At 42.2% G+C, this 16,759-nt stretch overlaps 1 protein-coding gene across 1 annotated transcript; it reads right to left on the bottom strand.

Moving 5' to 3' along the window:
* Positions 1 to 14: 14 nt before the first annotated feature.
* Positions 15 to 11,919, bottom strand: LOC107373495 (recombining binding protein suppressor of hairless). Its single transcript, XM_054751573.2, has 11 exons — positions 11,718 to 11,919; positions 11,213 to 11,254; positions 11,018 to 11,113; positions 10,768 to 10,933; positions 7,510 to 7,684; positions 7,289 to 7,426; positions 7,085 to 7,197; positions 6,579 to 6,719; positions 1,949 to 2,104; positions 1,753 to 1,856; positions 15 to 565 (listed from the first exon to the last, which is right to left on the bottom strand). The coding sequence occupies exons 1-11, from the start codon at positions 11,735 to 11,737 to the stop codon at positions 244 to 246; spliced, it is 1,473 nt and encodes a 490-aa protein (XP_054607548.1). The 5' UTR covers positions 11,738 to 11,919; the 3' UTR covers positions 15 to 243.
* Between the last annotated feature and the right edge of the window lie 4,840 nt (positions 11,920 to 16,759).

Below are 16,759 nucleotides of genomic sequence, written 5' to 3'. Positions count from 1 at the left end.
GGTGAGAAAGGATATGAAGTCCTCTGTAACACGTCCACAACTCACCAGAGGGTGCTAATGTACAGACTCGTATAGATGTGTTTCCTTTGAACCTCCTTTCTCAGTTTTTAAGCGCTTCCTGTCACTTCAGTCTCATGAAGAGGGTTTTGGGGCTTCTGTACAGTTTTCCAGAGGTCCATGAGCCACTTTGGAACCATTGCACCATTTGTTCACTCATAGCCAATGTGCACAAAACCAGATTCACTATGTCAGTGCAGACAGCCCAGATTCACTACTGCTGTACGCCCCATGGCTTTCCCCAAGGCCACCCAAAGATGATGAGGGTGATGATGAAGATTCTGGTGATGATGAAGAAGTGCTGCGTGATCTCAGGATGGCCCCGGTGGCATTGCAGTGGGGCCGAGGCCCCGGCTCTGGTGTGTAGGTGAAAGTCTGGCCGGTGGAGTAGATTATCCCATCATTACGAACCAGTGTGACAGGAACCTGGACCGGCTGCAGCACCCAGCGCCACCCCTCCCTGAAGGCAGAGATGTCTGGTACCACACACAGGATGATCTCTCCACACCTAAAGAATAGTTCAGATTAGTGTTTGTATGGCTAATCTAAAGCAGGGCTTTGAGGGTCACGACCTGCATGTTTTTCTATGTGTTCCATACTAACACACTTAGTCTGAATCAATGAGTGATTAATAGGATTCTGGAGAATTTGAGAAGATGCAGAATGTGATTTAATCATTGAATTGGGTGTTGGAGCAGGAAAACAACACTAAAACATGCAGAGAAGTGGTCCTCCAGCCCCGATCTAATGCCACTCACACACTAAATCGGCACCACTCCACTCTGCTCCGCCCGCCCCAGCCTGGCTGTGTTTGTTCCACACTGCCTTAGGAATGCGGACGTGATTGAGCACACGGGTGGTCTGTGATGTCATAAGCGCATCTCCCAAGCATGCGGGCGGAGCAAAAGTGCGCGGAGAAGTTGGAGGTGTCTCCATTATTAAACAAAAGTGGCCTGAGCGGTCTTGCATTTTGGAGACTTTCTGACTCTGAATTTGCATCCTGCTTTGCTGCGTCTGACAGCACTGTGTGTGTGTGTGTGTGTGTGTGTGTGTGTGTGGGGGGGGGGGGGGGCTTGGTCAGAGGCTTGTTAACTCCACAGCATCCAGAACAATAATGAATCACGCATACGGGAGGCCCCCAAGGGCTGATTCTATCTGCCAATCGCAGGCTCCCCCTAATGGTACTTGTGATTTTGAGCCGGCCAATCAGTCAGCAGTGGGCATGTCGGCCCTGTTTGGCCCCAGGCAGACCGCCTCGGGAAGAGGGCTGAAAAGACGTTTGGTTGCTTGCGGGAGAATCCAATGGGCCATTCCCATCTGTACCGGGTCGGGAAGCCCCAGTCGGCCCCAGCCTGGCCCGGTTGATTCCACTCATCCTTGCCTTAAGCCCATGTGGGCTGATTCTACCCACCAATCAAAGACTTGCTCTAATGGAAGGTGTGAATTTGCTGTCAACAGTGGGTGTGTTGGCCCTGGTCGGCCTGAAGCAGACCCCCTCGAGAAGAGGGTTGAGAATGAGCCTTGGTTGGCCCGGAAAAATACCAAGCCACCCAGATATGTAAACAACCTACGCTACCCGGCCCGGGCCGACCCGGTACAGATGGGAATGGCCCATAAGGCTCCCAACCCGGTCCAGGTGGAGTGGAGCCGATGCTAGAGTGTAAGCGCCATAAAACACACGTGTTAAATATTTACCTGTACATGGTGTCTGCCTCCACGTCTCCAAACCACACCCTCAGGTTTGGGTTGAAATTTTGTCCCGTAAGCTCCAACATGGCTACATCTCCACCACCGTTTAACTTCACGCAATCAAAAATAAAAGAAAACTTTCATTCTAACCTGATGTGAATCAGAAAACGGCTTTGGTCAGACTGTTATAACAGAATCATACCTGGAGACTTTCCACCACTGGAACTGGTGTGACTGGTGAGAGGACAGGGCCCATGCCTTCATAAAACGTGTACTCCGCCTTGTCAGTGCTGATGATAGTCCACGAAGCGCCATCGTTAATACTCTCCCTACGAGTCTCTTTAGAGCACGGTGTTGACTGAAGAATAATAGAAATACTTAAAACAATTTTCACTTTTCATCTGTACATTAATGACTTAACATGAAAAAATGCTTATTCAGCTGTTTTTGTTCAATCCTAAACTTGCACTTAGGGAAGGTCATAGTTAACCGGTTAAAAGCCATTAATATTGTAACCAGGTAAAATAGTTTTTCCAGGTTAACTGTTGCGTGTGGGTTTAATAAAGCTTGTGTCACTAGAGGGCGCACTAGTGAAGCTATCAAAACATGTTTACTGGGCAACTGCAGAAGGAGAAAGGAGCTCAAACGGGAAGAAGTTAGCTAAGGCCTAGTCCACACGTAGCCGGGTTTTTTAAAAACGAATATCCGCCCCTCCAAAAACTTGCATCCACACCACCGCGTTTTAAAAACAAACTCTGTCCACACGTACCCGGATAAATACGTTGTTAAGGACATGCCAGACCTGTAGGCGGCAGTACTTCCCCCGTTCTTAACCTCGTCCTTCGTCTGTGGTCTTCCGCATGGAGCAGTAATTCCACTTGCAAAAACAAACAAGCAAAAAGCGCTTGGACAATTGATAAAGCGAGTGCAGCTCTGAGGGCATCCATGCTGTCGGCTAGTGTAAACACAGGTCGCACACGTGATGTCAGCATTTTTCTGTCGCAGAAAGTGACGTCGCGGACCTTAAAACTCCGGTTTTGTCTGTCCACACGCAGACACCCAAAACGGAGAAAACGCAGATCTTCACTTTGGCCGGAGTTTTTAAAATACTCCGTTTTTGTGTGAAAAAACTCCATTTTCGTGTGGATGACAGGCCAAAACGTAGAAAAATATCTACGTTTTGGCAGATCCCCGGCTACGTGTGGACAGGGCCTAAGAGAGCAGTTCATTCTTGGAACACAATAAGCTTCACAGCAAAGAGCTGAGCCGGGCAGGACACGGCGTGGCAAACTGAACCGAGACCAGCAGCAAGTCAGTCGGTCATGACGCTCCTACTTGCGTCTGACTCTCTAGTGAAATAAAGAAATGTCAGTGTAATTATTTTGTTCTGTGTAAGGAAACTAAAGTGTTTGTTTAAAACCGTGGCCTCCAGAATGCGCTTATAAGCACGCAAACACAAGCAGCGTTGCGTATTTGATGCCAGAAGATCTGCTGCGCAACAAGCTCCGAGTCTGACGGACATTTCAGCTGTCATCCAACTCCCTCTTTACTTCTTGTTCATAAATCTAACGAGCTTAGTTGTGCATCAGAATTATATTAAAAAGGAAAAAGCGTTATTGTTTATAGAGCGGGGGCAGGTGTTTGTGTTAGTGGGGGGGGGGGGGGTCTGGTTAACTGGCTATTGACCGTTAAGGAGGGGCGTCAATAACCGGTTAAAGAAATTTTGGAAAACGTGCATCCCTACTTGTACTGCATCTTAAATGCTTAAAGCATAGCCTTCATTAAGAAAAATCAATTCTCATTGACAGATGCAGAGAGGAGCATGGAGTCTTTAATAGCCCTTTATAGATTGTTGTTCAGGTTGGGATTCTGAGCAGATCTGACATGTTGTGTGACAAGATGCAATATCCTATAAAATGTTCACAATGAGAAAAGTGTCTAAAATGTCAATGTCTACTGGTATACCTCCTATATAGATGGTGACTTCCATCTTCGCTGATCCTGTAACACACATATGTCAGACTCAAGGCCCGCGGAGCATTTTTATGTGGCCCACGAGATAAATATCAAAAATATATTAAAACTGGCCCGCTGGCCGATTTTACCGCAAAGACTTCAACTCCCATGATGCTTTACGGCGTCCGCGCAGAGCCGACGCGCCCCCTCCTTTGTGTTTTTTCCAGCGCCTGCTGCCGGTGCCTGCAGCTCCGCTGTCTCGGACAAACTAAACACTCCTCTCACTCAGTGCCGAGTTCACTCAGCTATTTTCTGACGTTGAAGCCCAGAAATGGAGATTCTAGCCGCTCAGTAAAGTGTTCACGACTGAAAGAGAAAGTTTTCCAACTAACGTCCAGACAGAGCTGATATAACTCCAGCGAGCAGCGACACGCTCAAACCAGCATGACCCTGTGGCTGCTGTCGTGTTTCCTCCCCGACACACAACAACGTGGTCAAGCTGCTCAGACATGTTAATCAGCACAAACCTATGTGAGCACCTGTTGTCATCTAATGTTGTCATTATTATGATGAAGATGAACAAAACAACAGGAGTCTCCTCCTCAGCTCAGATCAACCCCATGATGCAGGTATCTGGCTGGAACAGGTGAGCATCACAGTAAACCAGTGGAGCAAACTGAGCTTTAAATATGTTGGTTTTATGCTCTTTTTCTGCTCCAAAACATGAAAGTTAACAGGTGAGATGTTGCATTTTCATTTAAGATAAAATGATATTTGTATTTTGTTGTAGGCCCATGAGAAAAGATTTAAAAGATTAAAAGATTTTAAAGATTTTAAAAATGCTGATTATACCACAAGTAATGAATACCACTGATGTGTTTTATTTAAAACTGACTTGCTCGTGTGTAATTTGGTTATTCCACATTCAGTGTTAATGCAGAAGTAAGTTTGTTTCCAAATTTAAAGGTTCAAAATTGCATAAATGTTGATAAAGAAAATGTGCAAATTTGCCGTCACTTTTTCAAAAAATATCAAGTTTGGCCCTCGACTCCGTCCCAGAGTTTCATTTCGGCCCCGCGTGAGTTTGAGTTTGACACCCCTGGTCTAACACAACCTAATATTTGTGGAAATGTTCTGGTTTTCTTCAGCCATCTATATATTTTGCATTGGAGACGCACCAAGGTCCATCATCACCTCCTTGTCTAATACCACTTATGATTGGTTACTGAATATTACGGTCATCATAATTCCCCATTAACCCACTCTAACGCTGTCTGGTTTCATTTCCTGTCATGTTAACTCATTCACTGCCAGCCATTTCCATGTTCAGAAAAGTCCCTGGTGCCAGCATTTTTCAGCACTTTTACTGTTTTTTTTAAGAGTCACAGAACGTTGCGCGCTAGGATGATGTTGATGCCAAAACTAATAAAACAAAGAGTAGACTCACCTCTTACGTCAGGAAGAATCCGTGCGTTTCGAGCGTTATTCGTTCTTTCATAATGCGTTGTCGAATTGTGATCGGCAGAAGCTTTTCCGGTTCGCGCCTCACTTTTTTTTTACAGCAGCGGCCCAAAAAGATCTAACACGTGGATGTTCTGCTTCCTGATCACGTGACGTGTGACATACGTGGATGAAGATCAGCTTCAGAGCTGGGACGTTTGTTCTCACAGTGTGGGGGCTCGTCCGACGCCCGCACAGTTAAGTGAGCGGTTGGATTTAAAATGACGACTTTTGCCGTCAACGGCAGTGACTGAGTTAATAAACGTAACCGTACACTGAATACTGTGCTGATGTTTTGAATTAAAATCACAACTTCTGTTTGAGAAATCATGATTTTATCTTTTCCTATAATAATTCAGCCATACGGTTAATGATTGGCTTTTCTGAATGTAACTTTTATTTCATTTATTGGTTTTTATTAAGTTTTAACCGGATGATTCTACCATCATCAGTGCAAGATCTTGGTGAAAAACTAATGCAACACTAGATGGAAATAAATCTTGTGACGTTGCAGAAGTTTATGGAAACGACGACACAGTGACTGCGTATCGTAATCAAAGCTAATGGCAGTCCAACAAAATATTAGTGTGTGACCTTTTTTTGGTGCAGGGTATCTGCAGGTTTAAGGGAGCCAAATTTAAGACTTTTTAAGACCTTTTTTAAGGCCTCTTTGACCAAATTTAAGCTATTTTTCTAATTAAATTTAAGCTATAATTTCTAGCTATTGCCTGATTAGCCATCCAGTTACCATTAAACTTGCACTTCCCCACTAGCTTAACCAGCTAATGTGCTCATCTAAAAATAGTCCCCTTTCACAGCCGACTGAATGTGTACGGTTCCGCTTACGCCAGCGTCATACTTAAAAAATGTTGAACACTAACTAGAAATTCACGAACATTTTTGGGTCTTTGGTCATTTAAGACCTGTGGAAACTGGATTCAAGGATTATTTGCCATTTTTAAGGATTTTTAAGGCCTTAAATTCAGAAAAGCAAATTTAAGACTTTTTAAGGACCCGCGGATACCCTGTGGTGGCGACTCTTTTCACTGGACTGTTTGTGTGTGTGTGTGTGTGTGTGTGTGTGTGTGTGTGTGTGTGTGTGTGTGTGTGTGTGTGTGTGTGTGTGTGTGTGTGTGTGTGTGAGAGACACACAATAAAAAAACACAATCATCTGGGAATAGTAAGTTGCTTTGGACAAAAGCGTCTGCTAAATACATAAACATAAACATAAAAACAGATTAAATGTTTTAAATGCTAAGAAAATAGTTTTACAGCATCTGTAAAATGTGATATTTTACCGGTTCTGTAATGGGAACGTTGTAACTAAATAAACAATCTGAATGAGTGTGGGTGTGAAGGAGCATGCATCTGCTCACCTGGAACTGGATGATCTTGTCCTGTGAAAGACAAAGATACATGTTGTCTGTGTCTTTCAGGTGGAAGGCACACTTGTGAAGCTGCGACACCGGATCATCAGCATCCAATAACGCGGCTTGTTTGTCCACTTTGCGAATAATCTGAGGGAAATAGAGCAAAAATACACAACAAAAATAAACGCAAACTTATTTAGGCCTGCACTCGGACTAAACTAAAGGCACAGGCACTTAACATGATGCATTTGCTCCACCATCTTTTATTTAGTTATAGATGTTTTAGTCAAAAAGTGCAAATGACATTTGCTCTACTAGCTCAGTAAACTCAGCTTAATATCTGTAAAAGTTGTTGCCATGTTTGCGTAGCCTGATCATCTGAGACGGCCACATTGAATGGGGTTGACTGAACGTGGACATCCGGTGATTACTTACACAGTTTCAATAAAATTAATCCAGAGGTGCATGAGACACAAACACAGACATGAGCTTGGGTATGACAGCCAACATACCAGCCTGGGTAAAGCCAATCCAGTCACCGAACAGACCAATTTCACCGTCTGGCCGTAGTGAATGTAACCATCTCTCACAGCAAACTCCTCCCCTTCTGACTCATCATCGTCCACTGAGCAAAATGCAGCAACAATTTAAATGTTGATTTATTTTTAAACTTGCAAACGAGGGAAAAAAAGAGATAAGCCCAATGTTTGACTCACACAGATGAATGTAGAAGGCCCCCCACTGTTGAGAGCTGGCATGAAAGCTGCCCCCCTCTGCATGAAGATATCGTGTACTCACTGTCTGGGAACGCAGGCGGTTGAACAAGGCCACCTTAGTCCCAGAAGCAATGCACACTGAGGAGCGACAAACAGAAAAATCAAACCCAAACTTCTGTTAAACACCAAACCCAAATACCAAGGTATGGTGGAAGACATACAGTCTGCATTCTTTAAGGACTGTTTCTTCTTGGAGGGCTTGGAGATGACCTTGATCCTCTTGCTGAGGAAGACTCCGATGTTGGAGCTGTTTCCATAAATCATCTTCACGGACAGCATGAAGTGCTTCCTCTTGTCTGAGTCACTGATGTACAGCGTCTTAGCTGTGCTGAAGTTCTACAAAGACGAAAAGGATCAAAGGATTTTTTTTGTGAGGGTGCACTTTCAGCAGCAAAGCTGCTCCAGACCATCACACTACCTCCTCCGTGTTTGGTGGTGTGATGTTTTTTTTTATGAAATGCAGTAAGAGTTTTACAGCCGATGTAATGAAATACACACCTTTAAAAAAGGTGCATTTTTGTCTAGTCGGTTTAGAAACTATGTTCCCAGTCTTGGGAATCATCATGTGTGTATTTTACTTTGTATTTTGATGGTTTTATAATCTCTTAAGCATTTTACCTTATTTACTGGACCAGTGTGTCTTTTAAAATCTACTACTACTACATCCTGATGTTGGTAAGACCAGCCTTCATGTTGTTTATTTGTCAAGAGAAGTTTTGACTTTGGATTCTTCCAAGAATGCCCTTTTAACCCCCGTTCCACCTCTCTCTTATTGTTGAATCATGACCTTTGACCTTAACTATAACACCATAGACCCTTTTACTGTTTGTAAACAATATGACGTCAGCGAGAATGCGCGCGCAGCTTGGCAACAGAGAATGGCGTTGTGTCAGGCTTTATCAAGCTACGCTGCGGGGTTATCACCGGCAAATCTTGAATGTTATATTATTAAACTCACTTTAACGAATGGCAACAGACTCCCGGATCCCTGTGGCATTACGGAATGGGTGGAAGATGTAGGTGCGTGGCCAGATATCCTGTGGCCCGATATATATATACGTTTTTAGTGGAGAGGCCCAGTAAGTACACACGTGAGAAGCTACGGGCATACAAGTCGTTAGATGCATACAACTATGTTGTCTGTGGCCACGTACAGAAAGTAAAATATCACGACATAGACTCTGAGTTTTGCATCTTGAAGGCAGAAGTCCTTCCTAGCCAAAGACAAGGACACAAGACTGCTATGTAGGGCTGAAAAGATTCCTCGAGTACCTCGAATAATTCGAGTACAAAAAATCCTCGAGTCAAATTCTCTGCCTCGAGGATTCGTTTAATTCATATTTAATTAATTCATGGCTTTGCAGTCGCCCGTGGTCATGTTTCACCCGGACTGAAATAAGTGACGCACATGCCCACTGGACTGAATCGCACACGCGAGTAGGGAATGTAACTTAACTTTATCTTAAGCTATGGCGGACAACGTGGATCCCGGTGGAGTGCGAAAAAGACAGAAAATGTCAAGATGTGGGACCATTTTTCACGTCGTAAGGTGGAAAACGTAGTCCAGTGAAAATACTGTAAAATGGATTTAGCCTACCACAACACCACATCCTCCGTGCTGCAGCACCTGTAAATGTCACTTCTGCAAGCGGACTCGGAGCCTCTACAAGATAATGCTTTTTAGCCTGTATTTCTATATATTCTGCGGACACTGCGACTTTTTCGTTTGTAGCACAGTTTCAGCTCACACCGTACGTCTGGTAGCAACACGTCGGACTTAAAATGTGCTAAAAAAATAGCATTTTTACACAAAACGTCGGACTTTTTATTGTGTTGTTATTGATATTTGTTGTCCCTCGGGATTGCTGCAGGATTACTGGTATTTATGAGAGGAAAACGAAAGAAAGTAAATAAATGTTTTGTGATCAGTACAATTTGACAAAACCACGGCAAACATGCTTTCTCGACAATCCTTGTTATTGTGTGAGAAAAAAAGTGTTGAAATTAAAACGGACGTGTGTTAATAGGGAAACAGCCGGCGAGCTGTTTGCGCATGCGGTTCTGGTTCTGTTTGGGCCGCAGCCGCCCGCAGCGCTACTTCAACAGTTATCCTCTGGCTTGCAGGCTAGCAGATTCTCGCACGAGGGGAAAATCGGCTCAGGTTGTGTACTTATTTTTTGCACAGGCATTTGTTTACTGTGAAGTAAAGTTGAAGTGCTGAAGTTTTGCAAACTAATTTTGAATAAAACTTGAAGAATAACTGGCAACTGCTTGCTCATTTTAAGAGGTCTTTCATAATTATAACATGCTATTTGATATAATGGTTTACAAACACAAAAGGGTAATTTATTAGAGTACTCGATTAATCGAAAAAAATATTCGATAGAGTACTCGATTACAAAAATATTCGATAGCTGCAGCCCTAGTGCTATGTACGAGGCTTGGGTCATAGTAAACAAACCAGAGAACTACGTCTTCACAGCCAACTGTACCTGCATGGCAGGGTGAGTATAGCATAGGTTTCTTTTTTAGCGTGCTCAGAGTACAGTCGTGTTAATTTTAGAGAAATACAGTTTATACTAATATGCAGTGAGAAAATACAGATGAATTAGAATGAAATGTTAATTTGAAGAATGAAATAAAGCATATAATTTGTTTAATTCTGTCATTTTGATGTTCCAGACTTGGGTCATGCTGCAGCCACGCAGCAGCAATTTTATTCAAAGTTGAGCTTTGTGTTAGGATGGGAAAAACAGAAAACCTCGCCTGTAAATAGACTGCTTAAAAGCAAACCAGCAAACGCAACTTACTTTATTTAATAGAACACACATTAACCAGCTTTCTGGTGTAATCTTAGTACATAATTACCTTACCTGATATAAAATGGCCGCTACAAACTCGAGCATTTTGGATCGTGTTTTCAGTCCAGTTTTCATCAACCCTTTTGATGGCCTGCAGCCACAGACGCCTCCGATTTTGTTGAAATGGATGTGCTCCCTTCGGAATTCTGTAAAGTTTCAGTCCACTGCTTGAAGAGAAGCGATTCTGGCATCCATACACGCAACAACCCGACATTTTTATGTGCTCAGAACTTCAAAACAAAGGGTTTAAAATGCTGTTTTAGTATCGAGTGTGAATGAGGAAGCCTTCACTCTCATTGCCAGGCTGCGCGCGCAACTTTTGATGACGTAGGTAGTAAAAGGGTCTATAAGGCCTGTAATGAGTTAGATGTTGTTCTTTTGTTTTTGTTTAAACTTTTTGTAATACAGAGCACGATTAAATACTTTTAGAGAGCCAACTTCGTGTTGTCAGGCAAGGAACTGGATCTTAATCCTGCAGGTCTAACAGTAAACACTGGACTCAGCATTAATGTGGGATTTTGCTTTGTTAAAAAGTGAATATTACAAACGAGAATGCACCTTTCCCTCCAGATGGAGTTGTTGCATCTCCTGCTCGCTGTTCCCTATCCCAATGAAAGCATAGGGCTGAGATTCCTGCTCAGTACAACCTTCCCTTTCTAGTTGCTCCACTTTCTTCTGCCAGCCGGTGCCCAACAGATACACACATGGTGGAGGACAGAAAAACCTAAATGGAACATAAAATTAGTATAAAATGATAAAGTAGCCTCAGACCACCTGTTCCAATCAGAAAACACAATCCCACACAAACCTTTTCTCGTTGCCATATGACTTTTGAGCAACTTTCGCGTGCTGTATGAGTACAGTTTGATCATTTTTCTCCTTCAGGTAATTCCTCATAGCCTCCCTGGAATGAAGTAATGTGGATTACTTTTATTTCCAACCGTTTAGGAGCTGATAGCTCTGAATCGTTTGTTTTAATGGACCACTGCAGATTTGTATTCACCTTGTTAAGCGCCGAGGCTGATGCTGCTGCTCATCAAACTTCCTGAAAAGCAAAGACACCAAGGTCGAAATAAATTATTAAACATGACAAATAAAATAATTATTTAGTCGCTTCATTTGTTCGTTAAGAAAATAAAAGCAAGTTAATGAAGTTAAGCTAAGGTGGATTTCTAATGCTGATGAATGTTAGCCAAAGTTAACATTATTTCAATAAAACGAGCTTCGGTGATCCATGAGATTTAATTCGGACATAAATGTTAATCTGACCCTAAAGCTTCTGTAATAACTGGTAACAAACTTGAGAGGTGTTTATTATTGGCAGAGAAACAGACTCTGCTGAACTGACCCCACGTTGAGCTACAATACGACAAATTAGTCGGATAAATAAGACGGTAAAGCGAAAACTAAAGTAACTTAACACAAAAACCCTCCTGAACCAAGCAATGCTTGACTACGTCAAAACCTGACATTTTAAACAACCATATGCTTTGAATTTCAGCACTCACCCCGTCACAACGGGCGCCATCTTCCAAAATACTCCACCAGAAAAAAATGGAACAATCGCGAGACTACTCCCTCTAGCCTTGTCTGGAGCGAAGCACCCAACTTAAGCCCTTCAGAGTTAGGGGCATTAGCAGGACAAGGGCAGCTTTGACGGGGCAGAAAATGTGGTAAATGTGAGGTGGAGAAGGGGCACCGGCAGAGGGCACATGCCAAAACAACAAGCGTGGGAAAGTTACAACATCGCGAGAGCGAAAAAGCTCTCACGGTAAAACATGAATGAAACAGATGTGATGATCTCGCGAGATATCCTCTGATTGTTTCCCTTTGCGGGGCAAAACACTTTTCTACGGAAGCCGTTAGGCGGTCATGCGAATAAAGAATTTTAAAGTCAAAAGATTCTGTTCCCTCAACTTATTAAAACCGTGTAAATAAATGTGTCAGGATTTGTCAGAAACTATCAAAATCACCACACATTAAATATTTATACATGTATGACATATTAGTGGTGTTACTTTATCATTCAGTCTGTGAGAGACAACATAAAGTGTTACTTTTACTGCTGAAGAAAAACTAGAAAAACCCAGTTGCTTAATTTTAGTTAACCTCAGTTATCAGGTTAAAGGTAAGGTTAGTCATGACCAGACAATTAAAAAAACAAACATGTTTATCTTGTTAAGAAAAAAAGCCTCGTCTGCCCAAAAAGGACATAAAAGCGTTTTTAAAGTTCACAACTGGAATAAATTGAGCTGAAATAATAAACAACAGACAAAATCAAGTTTGGTCTGTTGTTTGACTCTTAAAAACTCCTTTCCTCACGATTTTACTGCAATTAAAATAATCAGACTAATTCTAGATCTAGGCAAGGACAGGTTGCCTAACGTAACATTTTTCCCTTTAAAAAATGTTCTTCATTCATCAAACGGTTCTTACTGTAAGCTAGCATTGTTTTATAAATCAAATATTGTTAATTTTTTAGAGCCAAAGCTCAGACTTATTTACTCAGTGAAAAAGTTTAACCCAAATCTTAGAAAATAAATAATTTTAAAAGATGTTTTATGAAATATCACTAGATTGCCACCAGAGGGCGACATTTTACGTCATAGTGGTGCTTTTTAAAAAGCTAAAAATCAATTTTCCAAGTTCAAACAAAGTTTATTTTATTTTCATAATTTTTCCATCAAGTAGCAACCACTGTTCTTTTTTATTGTTGCTGTAATGATACTGACTCACCACCAGACGGCGAGAGAACACGGAAGAGGTTTCTGCAAAGGGGTGCTTTTATCTCTCACTTTTAAATTATTTTTAGACATGTTGGTGAATATAATAAATCACAAAACACGGAAACAAATTATGTGTTGTCAGATAAATGCAGCTGAATGATTACATCCAGTGTATAAACAAACCTCTATGCACCGAAACACACACCGAATATTCAAATGAGACATAAAGGGGAATACAAACCAGTGAGCCCGTTTTTCCTGTTCCCGATAAGCTTCAAAAACGTGGTTTTGTTTAATTAAAAATACTTAATTTAATTTATGGTGATTTGTGACATTCGTACTGCGCAAAAGTTCCTCAAACAGTGACTACCATAGAGCTAAATATTTACATTAGCAGCTGAAAGCCATGCACAACAGATGGTGTGAGTGCTAGTTGTTTAACATCTTCAAGGTTGGACCAAATGGATGCAATTCCATCACTTTTCATCATAAGAGGATCTCTGTCTAAATCTCTGACATGTGAGGTCCTGCAAGGAGACTTTGACTTTGATTTCTACAGTGTAGGTTCTGTCACTCTCTAAAAAGTGTTAAAGCTGGATCAGTTGTCTAAAAGTGATTTAAATGGGACTTGAGATTTGTCTGGAGTTAATAGAAATTGAATGTGAGGTTTATATGCTAAAGTTGCCCTCTGCAAAAAATATAACACACTTCAGACACACAACCACGAAGCTGGGAGGCTAATGTGATTTTAAAGAGCCAGTAGACGTGTGTTAAATTGGCAGGAATGAAGAATTTCCTCACCGTCTTGCTAAAGAGAAGCTGGGGCATGGCATTGCTGTTGCTGCTGCTGTGTGGAAACATGATACAAAACTCCTACCAGGCCATGCAGAGGACACAAACACAGGACAACACCTCAGACCGTGTCCTTAAACCTCACACCTTCACCTTTATGTGGCTTTAATCACAACTTCCCGTCAGCGTCAAACAACACAAGGTCCCAGGTATGATGATGATTCAACCCAAACAAGGTAATACCTTCACCCGGTCTCACATCCACCACTGAGCTCTTGGTTTAACTTCCTACCAAATATGGTCAAAGGGAGAAAGTGATGAAGATCTCCAGAAAGAGAAAAGCTTGTATAGGGAGAGAGGTGGAGGAAGGTGGGTCTATTGTTATTGGTCTATTTGTTGTGGTGTTGGATGTCTGTACCAGTCCTGTCATCATCTCCAGTCCCAGTCCCTCCTGTGGGTCACACATCAAAGATGTTCAGACAGACAGCATGTCACTACATGAATCAGAAAGTAACACACTCACCATCACCGTGTTGTTTTCAGTAAAACATGAGCAACACGAAACTCAACAGTTTTAAAGGTCCAGTACAACTGCCTGATAGAAACAATCAAAATAAATGACTTCAGGTTTTAACTTTTCCTTTTGGATCAAAAAGTTAAATCCCATCTGAAGACAAATATGAGCGTCTGAAACGCAAGAGGCTCTGGATCAAACATCCCATGGGCTGATTTTCACCGCCACAGGGCGCATGCTCTTCTCTTGAGTCACACAGTCTTCATGAAGCCACAAGTGAAAGGGTCTTCAGCTGGAGGCTCGGATAAGTCCAAATCTGCACGGATATATATATATATATATATATATATATATATATATATATTATACATATATAGCCAGATATATATAAATATTTATATCAGACGTCACGCTAAACAGTCACTCGACAGACAGGGTTAAAAAATATGATCGACCTTTTTCCCCATCACTTTCATTTTTATGTTTATGTATTAGGTATTTTTTAAATAGTCATCAATAAACATTCGATACCATTACAAATGCCTTTGATTTAATTTTAAATAAATATTTAGAGTGCCCAGGTAGCACATAAACAATGCAATTTAACGGTTTTCTTAAAAAGCAGGAACGTTTAACCAGAGCTCTCTCCTTCCTTCTGCTCTGCGTAAACCTGAGCTGATCACCTACTTGTGCGTAATCAAATGTCTATAGGGGAAAAGATGGAAAAGATATAGACATGAGGTTCACTTTTACCTCAGACCGACTTATTGCTGTTTTATGGTGTGGCTGAATCTGCGATCCGCTGCCACGCAGACTGGAATAACAAATGCTGCAGTAACAGGAGTTGTGGTCAGGTTCATGAGGAGTCACTGGCTGGAGCGGACCCGACTTTTATACGTCATCCCAAAATAGAAGCTAATATCTTAATTTGACCTTGAATGAAAAATGTTATAAAACCTCTTAAAAGTTTTTATCACGGAGGAGTCAGCGCTCATTTCTGCCATCAGTCTGACGGCACAGCGCAGCGTGCGCTTGTTGAATCAGTGTGTGTGTGTGTGTGTGCGCACGCGCGGCACAGCTCCATGAGCCGCTCCAGTCACCGCGTCTCGTTATTGGTGCTATTTAAACTTCTGCCCAGCCCAGATGTGCTCCCGTGAGCCGTGGTTCAGCTGGAACACGTCTGACCTCTGACAGACGCACTCTGAACTTCAGATCTTCAGCGTGCTGTTAATAGCCTGAATGGGAATCATTTCTTGATTTATTTAGTTACATCCACAATGTTCTGTGTGTGAGGTTTACAATGTCAGAACACCTGCATGAGACAGGTGTTAATTACAATCTGCCAGAATGACTCACCTTCAGATTTCTCCGACACCGTTAAAAATGATCAAATACGGAACATATCTTGCTATTGACAGCGTGCGCAGGCCAGAGTGCTGAAGCTCGGAGCGCATCATTATTATGAAGCTAGGGCACATGCGGAGGACACACACACACACACTCACAAAATATACTTGTTTTCAATTGCATTTATTGTACCCACTTACTTTTTCTTAGGCCCACCCACAAATGAGTTTCTGGCTACGCTAATGGTGACATATGACAGACTTCTCTGAGCTCCGCAGCCATTACACTTCTCATCTCGCGCACCCCCTAGCGGCAGCTCGCGTGCCCCCTAGCGGCAGCTCGCGCGCACCACACTCAGGGAATCCCCGATTTAAAACATTCAGGAAATGTGCTGGAAGCAGACTGCAGCTCCAGGTATGTCAGCTCAATATTTTTTAAGTCCCAACAGAGTGAACTGCCAGTCTGAAGTTGAAAGTAGAATATTCTGGCCATAGGGGTGCGATATGGGCTAGGTAGCTGTCCATTAACCCTCTAAAACAGGAGTATTCGATTCCGGTCCTGGAGGGCCGGTATCCAGCACATTTTAGTGGTTTCTCTGCTCCAATATGCTTGATTCAGTTGTTTAAGCACCTGTGCAGCAGTTCAGGCTCTGCAGAAGCTTAACAAATCAATTTCCAGCACAATGGGAATTTGTCCCTCGGCGGCGGGACGCTGGAATGCTAAGGAGTTAATCACCTGCTGGTTGAAATCAGGTGTGTTGAAACAGTTGAAACTAAAACGTGCTCGATACCGGCCCTCCAGGCTGGGAACTTCATACCACTGCTGTTAACGGTCATTTTAGCACATACTGGCTCAAGAAAATTTAAATTAAAAATATGAAAAAATTTCATATCATGGCTTTAAAATGTGTGCAGGACTCCGACATAGGGTTCAGACTTTTTGCTGCAACTATAAACACAAATTTCTGTAATTATTGAATAGGAAGTTGATTAAAATGCAGCTAAACACGACGTACTAGCGGCATGAGCTGCCCTGTAAGACATCTTTTTAGTGACGTATGACAAACAGCTCTTCACTGTTTAGAGGAATTTAGATTTTAACGATGATTTATGACAAAATTCCTTAAAATGAATAACTGAACCTAGTTTATCTTCATGTAGATAGTAAAGTG

This window comes from Nothobranchius furzeri, chromosome 7, assembly GCF_043380555.1.
Source record: "Nothobranchius furzeri strain GRZ-AD chromosome 7, NfurGRZ-RIMD1, whole genome shotgun sequence".
Taxonomy (NCBI): domain Eukaryota; kingdom Metazoa; phylum Chordata; class Actinopteri; order Cyprinodontiformes; family Nothobranchiidae; genus Nothobranchius; species Nothobranchius furzeri.
Note: the sequence above shows the minus strand (reverse complement) of the source record. Positions and strands in the feature narration are given on the sequence as shown.

Bases quoted from the DNA above. Each gene is read 5' to 3' on its own strand.
- LOC107373495 (XM_054751573.2), bottom strand. From the start codon at position 11,737: ATGGCGCCCGTTGTGACGGG. The intron at 11,255-11,717 runs GTGAGTGCTGAA...TTTGCTTTTCAG, and splicing joins ATGGCGCCCGTTGTGACGGG to GAAGTTTGATGAGCAGCAGC. The intron at 11,114-11,212 runs GTGAATACAAAT...ACTTCATTCCAG, and splicing joins CAGCCTCGGCGCTTAACAAG to GGAGGCTATGAGGAATTACC.